The sequence below is a fragment of the Balaenoptera musculus genome, chromosome 12 (genome assembly GCF_009873245.2).
Source record: "Balaenoptera musculus isolate JJ_BM4_2016_0621 chromosome 12, mBalMus1.pri.v3, whole genome shotgun sequence".
NCBI lineage: Eukaryota > Metazoa > Chordata > Mammalia > Artiodactyla > Balaenopteridae > Balaenoptera > Balaenoptera musculus.
This window is the reverse complement of record NC_045796.1, coordinates 70,236,427-70,248,439: the sequence shown is the minus strand read 5'-3', so window position 1 is coordinate 70,248,439 and position 12,013 is coordinate 70,236,427. Positions and strand designations below refer to the sequence as shown.

The following is a 12,013-nucleotide window of genomic DNA, read 5'->3' as shown; positions in this document are numbered from 1 at the left end:
AGCTGAAACCTTTTCCTGGGTATGAAATCTATGAATACTCTTTTTTAAAGTCACATTATTTGAACAGATATTAATGTGCTTTTTTGAAGTATTGATTTTGATGCAAAATTTTTCTTTTGCCAATGCTACATTCAGTTTACGTAGACATTTGAAAAATCCAATTATAGCTTGGGTAAGATAGTTATTGTTTTTTGATCAGGACTTTATCTGCTGCAGTGAACAAATCAAATACTCTGGAAGAGAAAAGGAAGGGGTGATTGCAGTCTTGTTGACTGTCTTAGCTGAGAGAACAGAATTCCATCCTCTGTGGGCTTTTGAAGAGCAAGGCAGTCACCATAGAGAGAAAGCCACTTATTGTTATCGTGCAAGTAAATGTTGCATGACACACAATATTTCTTAAAATATGTAAGTCAAGACTTTTGTACACTTCCTCCCCCCAAGCTATGTTTGCAGGGCCCATTCGTAGCATAGATTATACAGGACTTCTTGATTTTTCTGATAATGCAAGTAAGATATCAGTTAGGTGGAATTTATGCTTGTTTTAGACTTGTTGAAAAATGTCCGTGGAAGAAAGTATGAAAAACTTATAAATTAAAAAGTGGGGGAGAGGAAGAAGAATGCTAGGTTCACATGCTTTCTCCAAGCATTTTTTGGACTGCATTATGATAAGAAAGTTGAAACGACTTTATTCTTATTTTTTTCCTCCAACAATCTCATTAGAAATATCTTTGTGTTAGGATGCCGTCAAGTTCGTGGTGGCAGATACAGGTTTTCCAAAATGTGAATTTTATCATTGGTAACAAAAACTATCGTTTTCCCAAAGTGACAGACCATTTCATTCACTCTCAAGAAAATATCTTCCGATAGCTAAGGCTCAGAAACTATAGTTTGTCTGCCAGTTGTTCTTTCAAGTAAAAATGCTGTTCTACTGGAAGGGAAAAAAGGCTAGTTCAGCTTGCAATCCAGTCATGTAAGAGAACTATGTGTTTTAATATGCAATAGAAGTGTTTTATATATACTTTCTGTTTGATCACACTGATTATTAAAAAGCTGTGCACTTGGGCTTCCCCGGGGGCGCAGTGGTTAAGAATCCGCCTGCCAATGCAGGGGACACGGGTTCGAGCTCTGGTCCGGGAAGATCCCACATGCCGCGGAGCAACTAAGCCTGTGCACCACAACTACTGAGCCTGCGCTCTAGAGCCCGAGAGCCACAGCTACTGAGCCTGTGTGCCACAACTACTGAAGCTCACGTGCCTAGAGCCTGTGCTCCGCAACAAGAGAAACCACCACAATGGGAAGCCGGCACACCACAACGAAGAGTAGCCCCCGCTCGCTGCAACTAGAGGAAGCCCGTGCAAAGCAACAAAGACCCAACACAGCCAAAAATAAATAAAATAAAATAAATTTAAAAAAAGAAAAAGAAAAAAGCTGTGCACTTAAAGGTCAAAATTCAATCAAATTAATACATTTTACTGCATCATTAAGGATAGTGCTAAGTGAAACTAGCTTTTTTATTGAGATACAATTGACATGTAAGATTATATTAGTTTCAGATGTATAACATAATGATTCCATATATGTATATATTACAAAATGATGACCACAATAAATCTAGTTAAATTCTTCACCACATATTGTTACATTTTTTTCCCTTGTGATGAGAACTGTTAGGATCTACTCTCTTACCAACTTTCAATTGTACAATACAGTATTGTTAACTAGTGATAGTCACCATGCTGTACATTACATCCCCACGACTTATGTATCTTATAAGTGGAAGTTTGTACCTTTTGACCCCCTTCACCCATTTTGCCCACTCCCCTCCCCATCCCCTACCTATGGCAACTACCAATCTGTCCTCTGTATCTATGAGCTCAGTTTTTTTGTTTGTTTTTTTTTAAAGTTTCCACATATAGCAGTGAGGTCCTATTGTGTATAGCATGGGGAATTATATTCAATACTTTGTAATAACCTATAATGGAAAAGAACCTGGAAAACTTTTATATGTATGACTGAATCACTTTGCTATACATCAGAAACTAACACAACATTGTAAATCAACTGTACTTCAATTTAAAAAAAAGATTCCAGGGACTTCCCTGGTGGTCCAGTGGTAAAGAATCCGCCTTGCAATGCAGGGGACACAGGTTTGATCCCTGGTCAGGGAACTAAGATCCCACATGCCACGGAGCAACTGAAGCCCCCGTGCCACAACTACTGAGCCTGCATGCCTCGACTAGAGAGCCCACGTGCCACAAACGACAGAGCTCACACGCCTTGGAGCCCACACACCACAACTACAGAGCCCACCTGCCCAGCCTGCGTGCCACAACTAGAGAAGAGAAAACCCGCATGCCACAATTAGAAGAGAGAAGCCTGCACGCCACAACAAAAGATCCTGTGTGCCTCAGCGAAGACCCCACATGCCGCAACTAAGACCTGATGCAGCCAAAAATAAATAAATAAATAAATAAATAAATAAATAAATAAATCTTTGAAAAAAGAATAAATAAAAATTAAAAAAAGATTCCACATATAAGTGAGATCGTATGATATTTGTCTTTGTCTGACTTACTTCACTTAGTAAAATTCCCTCAAATTTCATTTTTGTTGCTGCAAACGGCAGAACTCCTTGTAAATAATGCTGCAATGAACATGGGGGCACATATATCTTCTTGAGTTAGTGTTTTTGTTTCCTTCAGACAAATTCCCAGAAATGGAATTGTTGGGTGATGTGGTGGTTCTATTTTTAATTTTTTGAGGAACCTCCCTACTTTTTCCATAGCAGCTGCACCAGGTTACATTCCCACCAACAGTGCACGTGTGTTCCCTTTTTATCCCCACATCTTTGCCAACGCCTGTTATTTCTTGTCATTTTGATAGTAGCCATTCTATCAGATGTGAAGTGATATCTCATTGTGGTTTTGATTTTCATTTTCCTGATGATTAGAGATGTTAAGCAATTTTTTATGTACCTGTTGGCCTTCTGTATGTCTTCTTTGGAAAAATGTCCATTCAGATCCTCTGCCTGTTTTTAAATTGTATTGTTTGTTTGTTTGTTTTTGCTATTGAGTTGTGTTAGTTCTTTATATATTTTGGATGTTAATTGCTTATCAGATACATGATTTGCAAATATTTTCTCCCACTCCATTGGTTGCCTTTTCATTTTGTTGATGGTTTCCTTTGCTGTGCAGAAGCTTTCTAGTTTGATATAGTTCTATTTGTTGATTTTTGCTTTTGTAGCCTTTGTTTCTGGTGTCAAATAAAAAAAAAAAAACTGTCACCAAGACTGAGGGCAAGACCTTACTGTCTATGCTTTCTTCTAGGAGTTTTATGGTTTCAGGTCTTACGTTCAAGTCCTTAATCCACTTTGAATTGATTTTTGTGTGTGGCATAAAATAGTGGTGCAGTGTCATTCTTTGCATGTGGCTGTCCAGTTTTTCCAACACTATTTATTGAAGAGACTATCCTTTCCCCATTGTGTATTCTTGGCTCCTTTGTGGTAAATTAATTGACTATATATGTATGGGTTTATTTCTGGGCTCTGTATTCTGTTTCATGGATCTATGTGTCTGTTTTGATGCCAATACCGTGTTTCAATTACCGTGATTTTGTAGTATAATTTGAAATTAGTAAGCATGATGCCTTCAGCTTTGTTCTTCTTTCTCAAGACGCTTTGGCTATTCGAGGTCTTTTGTGGTTTTGTACAAATTTTAGGATTGTTTGTTATATTTCTTTGAAAAATGCCACTGGAATTTTGATATGGGTTGCATTGAATCTGTAGATTGCTTTGGGTAGTATGGTCATATGAACAATATTAATTTTTCTGATCCCTGAGCAGGGAATATCTTTCCCTTTATTTATGAGGACTCACTTTGCAACTAAAAATTCTACATGGATGTGAACAAGTTCTTTTTGGTAAAATGTAAACAGAGTGATTGTTCTAGGACACTATCAGGAAAAATCAAGAAGTTCTGTGTGCCTAATCTGTGAACAGAGCCTGCAAGCATAGCTTGGGGGAGTAGGTCTGGAGTATCTTTACTTATAGTTTTTAAAGAAGTGTTATGTATTGAATGTAACTTTTACTTTGGAGAACACACGTGAATTATTTCTGTTTCTTGTTGTTTGTGTACAAATCTAAAGACTTTAAGGACTGCATTTTCCTATTTGATTCCTCAAAGAAAACTAGCAATCAAGGGGAAAAAACTCTGAGGGTTAGAGAAGCGACTTATTAGATAGGATAAACAATATGTAAATTATTATTATAAATTTTATTATAAATAAATAATGGGAGAATGAGGCAAGAGGAGGGGAGATGCTTAAAGAGTAGTATGGGTAAAATTGAAACAGGATGCACATTACATTGTGAATAAAAAAATTCATTAGTTGAAATACAGGGATGATATTTGATATGTCTTACGAAGTAATAATTTTTTGTCATTTAAAAATAGTCTAGTAAAACATATAGTTAGGCTACAGATATCTGAGAATTCAAATGCAGTTTTTTTCTCTTCACGTAATTGTTACTCTTTAACACTGTGCTAATAACCCCATACCACTGCCATTTCTGGTCACATCTTAGGATAAGAGCCCTGGGCTCAGACGATCTGGTGTAGAACCATGATTCTACCCCTCATTAGCTGTGTATCCTTGGGCAATTTACTTACCTTTCTGTACCTTGGTTTTCTTATTTGTACTTACCTCTTTTTTTACTTATAAGTATTTAATATGGTGCTTAGCACATAGTAAGAATAAATGTTAGTAATTATTTCAGAGTCAGCATAACACCTTATTTTCAGATTGCTATGGTTGTATGAGAAATATATTGTTTTTCTTTCAGTGCTATGATTTTTAACATTTTCTGCATTCTTGAATGCAATTTTTAAAAATCTGGGTATCAAAGTAGTTTTCAAAGGAATACCTCATTAATTTTACCTTTGAGGAATGGGAAAAGAACAGTTCTAGAAAACTATGTCAGAGGATCCACTGCTCGGGAATGCAATTATACTGAATATCAAAGAATACCTGTATACATTTGAGAAAAATTATAGCCATTGTATTTCAAAAGATTCATCCATTCAACAAATGTTCCTGGAGCACCATCCACATGCCAGTTCTGTTCTTGGCGTTGGGGATACCATGGAGAGCAGAATCCTTGCTCTCGCTGAGCTTACTTTCAGGAGATGTGGGGAGCAGGTAGGGCTTAAAACATACATAATGTTTGCAGTAAAATTATAAAAATATTAATGCCAATTATGTTGTCTTCACAGTCGGATATAATTACTTGTGCTCAAGAAGTGGAAATGATGATAAAGCAGTTAGGAGCCCAATTGGAACAATTAAAATTTACTGTAAAATCAAAGACGGCTGTCCCAACATCACAAGTCTTTGTAAGCATTTGTCATCCACTTTGACCTTGTTTAAAGGTGAATGTACTCTTAAGTCCTATAAAGTTGGATCAGAAGTAATTTTAATTTTATTTAATTACTAAAAATAATAATATTAGCTTTATATGAGGTGATCCTGTTGTGTTTGGTTATTTTGTAGTAATAATCATATAACCAGGATGTTATAAGTTGGATGAGAGGATTCCCTTGGTAGGCCATTGCTACTCAACAAAGTGCAGCTATATATTATAATAACCATAATATCAGTATCGTCTGTGGCAGCAGAAGTAATCCATAGTGCAGTGTTGAAAACGTTTTTACAGTAGCTGGTTAAGAAATTGCCTTCAGCACAGAGGTGATGTAACTTGTGACCTTTCTGAAAAGACAGATAAAATCACTTTGTTTACCAGGCCTGCACTTATTCTGACTTTCTGATTATCTGTGCCACCCTATGGGCAAATCTGGGAGCCCCAAAGAAGTACAAGATGTACATGCAGTATTTTATAGAGCATTTTGAGTCTCTGATCATTTTCTGTAATCATTCCCAACATTTGACTTTAAAAACCTGGAAACAAAAGGCTAAGTTGTTTCACTTATAAGTAGGGCCTGATTAATTTTTTATTTGTTGTATAAGTCAGTGACCTTTAATAGGAATAAAAAATACTTTATGTCACTGACACAAAATCTTTAACTCATAAGCTCACAAGAAATGGCCCAAGATGTATCCCTAGACTTTCCAAGTTCTTTTGAATTGTAACTAAGCCAGATAAATCTAATTATAATGAGTCATATTTAGCTTTTTTTAAAAAAAGAAGCTATTTTCCCCTAGACCTTTTGAGGTGAAGCATCCATGAATGTTTCTTAGGTGATCATGTGTATTTGGCTTTTTTGAGTAAACTAACTTACTGGCAATCATAGCAAAATAAAATGCTTTGAAATACAAGTTTATTTTCTCATAATTTATGAGTCCAATTTCTACTGAGATTCTATTGTCTAATTTCATGAGACTTTTACTTTTACTTGTCTTACGGGAGAATTAATCTCTTTACAAACAAAAATTTGTACTTATTTTTAAGAGTAGAGTGATTTGTAATTTTATTAAACAGTGACATTTTGAACATTTTTGTCTCTTCCTCAGCCCACCTTCATTGCCCTTTCCAATCTGTGGACTAGCTTTCAGGATGAAACTGTTTTGATTAGCATCCTCAGTAATTTAACTACTCATCTTGAGCCATTTCTGGGGACTCATGAACTGTTCTTTCCTGAGAAAGTGACGCAAGCTCTTCTTGATGGAGTGACTGTGAAAACTGATGTGTGTAGAATGAAAGAGCACATTGGTAACAGAAATCATCCATTATTTCCTCTTCCTCCTAAAATTACCTCTAGAATAAAGTCACTCTTTTGTTTTAAAATTTTCAGTTGTATCTTTCTGATAAAGTTTTGAATATCTTTCTTGGTTGTAAGACTGCTAATGTTCATTATAGAAAATATGGAAAACAGAAAATATATAAACTGGAGAGTTTGCTATCCAGCAATAACCATGCCTAGTGTTATTGTTAGTGTTTTGGTTAACAGTGATTTCCTGTACTTATAGGTGTCTATTGTAGTCTTAGTGATTTTATTATCGGTTTGTAGTAGAAAAGGGTATTAATCCTTGCTATATTTGTTGCAAATAAAGCTCCATTTCTTTGGAATGCTATTTGCCATATATCTACCCAGATTCAGGTTGAAATTTATAAATCAATAAATGTTATCCCTATAAAATTGAGCTTATTTTAGGCCCTTTAAGAGATGCATTGATTCTTATAGAAAGGCTGTCTTTATCAATAAACTTCCTTTTACTTGTTTAGTCCCTGCTGTCTTCTTAAAGACAACTCAAAATTCATGAGAAATGTCAAAATAGAGTCTGGGATTTGAATTGTTGCCTAAAAAGAAAGTTTTTCCAGAAAGTGAAATTAGATCATGGACTCTCCAAATTTCCTTTTCACATTCTGTTTTTGTAAAAGCGAAAAATAAAAACCTAGTGGCAGGGCAGGAATAAAGACGCAGACGTAGAGAACGGACTTGAGGACATGGGGGCGGGGGGGAGGGGGAAGCTGGGATGAAGTGAGAGTAGCACTGACATATATATACTACCAAGTGTAAAATAGATAGCTAGTGGGAAGCAGCTACATAGCACAGGGAGATCAGCTCGGTGCTTTGTGACCACCTAGAGGGGTGGGATAGGGAGGGTGCGAGGGAGCCTCAAGAGGGAGAGGCTATGGGGATATATGTATACATATAGCTGATTCAATTTGTTATACAGCAGAAACAAACACAACATAGTAAAGCAATTATACTCCAATAAAGATGTGAAAAAAAAAAGTAGCGGTAATTTGCATTCTTAAATTATTAGAATACATAAAATCTGAAAATGAAATCAGAGAGACTCAAAAACATCCTTCCAGTTAGTTTTTCCTACTCTTTTCATTTTGTTAAAACAGCATATCTGTGCAAATGCTAAATGAAACTGAAAAATTAAAGTCACTTCAGCAGTAGATATTAAACTCAACTATATTGGCAAGACATGCCATTTCCTACTATAAGTCAAACGTTTTTATTCACTAGAACACAGTTTATCAAGTTACTGCTCCAGGGAATTGGGAGACCCAGTGTTCTTTTGAAAGAATTTAATTTACACTCACCACATCTCATCACCGTTTGAGGCTTTCAGGCATATCAGGAAAAAAGAGTGAAGAAGGTCTGTTTCCTCCAAAGTATGCATTTACTTTCAGCGGTAGCCACGGGGTCACTAGTAGTGTCTGCTGTTTGGATACAGAGCCAGAAACAGGAGTGTAGGTAGCACTGCAAAAGTAAGAACCTCGGGGATCAGTGTTTTATAAATTCGCGTTTTTATTTGCTTAAAAAAAATTGGCAAAACTAGGAAGACTTTTTAGAAGTGTGAATAACAGAAAAGTATATCCTCTGTTACCAAAATCACTAAGTTACTAAGAGATGTTTCCTTGCCTCTTTCTGCTCAGAACATTCTCAGTTGTTTAAAGAACTGACAGTCCTAGTATATGAGCATCATATTCAAAGTATTTTGCCACCTCGCATATTATTAAGAGCTACACTGTCTTGAACGAAGTTAATTTATCTCTGTTTTAGTCAGATAGCAGCCAAGTGCCTTCTGCTCATTTCCTGGGTGGTTTACTCTTCCCACTGAATACCGTTTTTCTTGTGCTCCTCTTTCATTTTAGAAGAGAGAGTAAATCTGGCGGATTTCAGAAAACTAGAATGGCTTTTCCCAGAAACAACAGCCAATTTTGACAAATTGTTGATTCAGTATCGGGGATTTTGTGCTTACACATTTGCTACAACAGATGGTCTTCTTCTTCCAGGTACGTCATTGGAAATAATACTGTTCTCCCTTCTCCAATTTTTTCTTTAAATGATGTGCCCTCATTGTCACTCACTCACTCACTTTGTAAAATTTTGTGGACTCTAATGGTGAACTAGGAATGGAGCTACAAAGATGACCTAAATGCAGTATTTATCTTTGAAGTGCTCGCAGCATAACCTGATAGACTGACATAAACAAGAAATTATAATACAAGCGATAAGTGATGGAATGTGTATATAATGAAATATGGATGCTACACTATCATAAAAGGGGGATGACTCTTATGTCAATGAAGGATTTCAGAAGTGTCATGTGGCATTCCTAAAATAGATCATCTTCCAAAGTGATTACTTGAAAGCGCAACACTAGTTTGACTGATATGTTTATTAAACAATATTCTTTGTCACTTTATGGTTATATCCCATTAACATAGATCAGGATTTCTGTATAAGGACGTGACCAATATTTTATCAAGTAAAATTTCTCTATGATGTATATATTACTAGAACTTCTCTAAAGAGTAAATCAGAAATTGAGATGAAATAAGTTATTATCCAAAAAGTGCCATGTGAATTGGCAATAGAATTATTACAAAGAATTATTGGGATTGTGTGTATACAGGCTAGAGAACATACACATTGACTCATTTTTTTTTTATGGTAGAGATTTTTTCATTATGGGAGTAATAAAAGGTTTACCTTGGGAGAACTGAGAGAATAGTATTCTGAGGTCCTGTGAGGATCACTGACACTGAGGAGAAGTCAATCAAGAGCCATGAAGAAGTAAAAAGCAATAGACTGGAGATGATTTCTCTCTCCCCTTGTCTTTTTTTTCCTTCCCTTCGCTGCCCACCCCCCCAAATCTCTCTCTCTCTCTCTCTCTCCCTCCCTCCACAAATAAGAAGGGAAGGGAGTCATGAGAGACACAAACACAGAAACATGGATGTGGGGTGACACAGAGGTAGCATGATGTGGTTGGAAAAGCTATGGGCCAAGATTGGGAGAGCCTGGTTTCTTTTTCTTTTTTAATATTTATTTATTGTTTATTTTTGGCTGTGCCGGGTCTTAGTTGCGGCATGTGGGATCTTTGCGGCATGCGGAATCTTTTTTTTTTTTTTAGTTGTGGCATGTGGGCTTCTTAGTTGCGCGTGCGAACTCTTAGTTGCAGCACACATGCAGGATCTAGTTCCCTGGCCAGGGATGAACCCGGGCGCCCTGCATTGGGAGCGCAGAGTCTGAACTGCTGGACCACCAGGGAAGTCCCGGGAGAGCCTGGGTCTAGTCCCCGTTGTCCCATTAATAAACAGAGTAACTTTCAGCAAATCTCTTGTCTCTTGTGGACCTCAGCTTCCACGTCAGGAAAAGGAGAAGGACCAACTAGGAGGTGTGTTTGGTCCCTTCCAGCTCCTACCAACTATGATTCTAAGAAAGGGGGAGAGAGAGAAAAAAAGTAGAAGGGCTTGAGGGGCTTTGGGTTTAGAATCCTCTCAGAATCAGCTAGTCTGGAGACTTTATTTCTACGTGCTACAATATTTCCTGGGCATCAGCCACCTGCACTGTCTCGGAGGAATCCCCTGGGAGTCCCTCCTTCCTCGGGACTGCAGACCACAGGGCTTGAGTCCCCGGGTAATGCTGGGGCTTACCAGGCAGGGTCCTTTTCAGATGATATCACTGACTTTACTGCCCACCTCTCGTTCCCTTGTGCACTGCTCTAGCCTCACTGGCCTTCTTGCTATTCTCGAACATTCCGAGCTCATTTTCACCTCGAATCTTTTGCACTTGCTATTCCCTCTGCTTGGACAGCTCTATTCCCCCACAGCTACATACCTTGCTCCCTCATCTTATTCAGCCTTCTCTGATCACCCAACTTAAAATATCAATCTCGCCCTTCTTCCTTTTACTATGTGTTTAACCTGCTTTGCTTACTTGTTTTCTGTAGCACTGATCACTCTCTGGGCTATGGTATATTGATTGATTTCTTTTCTCTGTATCCTCAGTGCCAAGAACAGGGTCAGTAAATATTTGTTGAATAAGTGAAAGAATAAATAAATAAGACAGTGTTATGTTTCCTATATAATTCCCACAAACTGTGGATACTTCTAACCCATATTTTATGTAGTATCTTTTCATAGTGGGAGATACTTTCTAACATGCAAATGTACATTTTGGAACAGATGTTTCATTTTTGTAGTTCTTACAGAATTATTTTAAAAACAGTGCTTCTAGTAGTTAGTTTAGTTTAAGGAGATTTGAAAAACCTAGATGATTAAGTGGCTTCTCATAAAAGATTTTTAAACAACTTATATCTGGATAGTGAAATATTTTTAGATAAAATCATAATTTAAAATTTAAAAATATGGGACTTCCTGGTGGTCCAGTGGTTAAGATTCCGTGCTTCCAGTGCAGGGGGCACAGGTTTGATCCCTGGTCGGGGAACTAAGATCCTGCATGCTTCATGGTGTGGCCAAAAAATAAAATAAAATAAAATAAAAAATGTATAAAATAAATTTCATTTGAATTTTACATAAAATATAATTTAACGAAATGTATAACTTAAAATTGCTAGTTGTAACATTTTAGCTAATAAAGACATAAGTGATATGTTAAAAATAGAGTATAGGGAATGGTTCTATGAATGTATTATAAACAAAGAATCAGTATTTCATATCTTTTTTTAAAAATATATTTATTTATTTATTTGGTTGCACCAGGTCTTAGTTGCGGCAGGCGGGCTCCTTAGTTGCGGCTCCAGGGCTCCTTAGTTGCGGCATGCAAACTCTTAGTTGTGGTATGCATGTGGGAGCTAGTTCCCCAATCAGGGACCAAACCCAGGCCCCCTGCATTGGGAGCGCAGAGTCTTATCCACTGTGCCACCAGGGAAGTCTCAGTATTTCATATCGAATTCAATTCCTTTTCTTAATTTTCAGGAAATCCAGCAATTGGAATTTTGAAATATAAAGAAAAGTATTACACTTTCAATACCAGAGATGCCGCATATTCATTTGCAGAAAATCCTGAAAATTACATTGATAAAATTAGAGAAAAAGCCAAAAAAAATGCAGAATTGATTCAGCTACTGGAACTTCATCAACAGTTTGAAACCCTTATTCCATATCCTCAGGTAAGCAGGGTTGGCGTTTTAAGAATTCATGACATTTAAAAGTGTAGTTAATAAAAAAAATTACATTTTGTTGTAGAATGGTCCCCCAAGTCCAGGCAAGAGACAGGGGCAGAATGAGGGCCTT

At 36.9% G+C, this 12,013-nt stretch overlaps 1 protein-coding gene across 2 annotated transcripts in view; it reads left to right on the top strand.

The window, feature by feature from the left end:
- Nucleotides 1-12,013, top strand: part of CFAP206 (cilia and flagella associated protein 206) — a 62,018-nt gene that overhangs the window by 44,001 nt on the left and 6,004 nt on the right. For both annotated transcript variants that reach the window (XM_036871507.1, XM_036871508.1), the window contains 4 exons: nucleotides 5,271-5,390; nucleotides 6,526-6,724; nucleotides 8,627-8,767; nucleotides 11,696-11,889. In XM_036871507.1, the coding sequence (XP_036727402.1) occupies nucleotides 5,271-5,390; nucleotides 6,526-6,724; nucleotides 8,627-8,767; nucleotides 11,696-11,889 (654 nt within the window). The remainder of the gene's footprint in view (nucleotides 1-5,270; nucleotides 5,391-6,525; nucleotides 6,725-8,626; nucleotides 8,768-11,695; nucleotides 11,890-12,013) is intronic.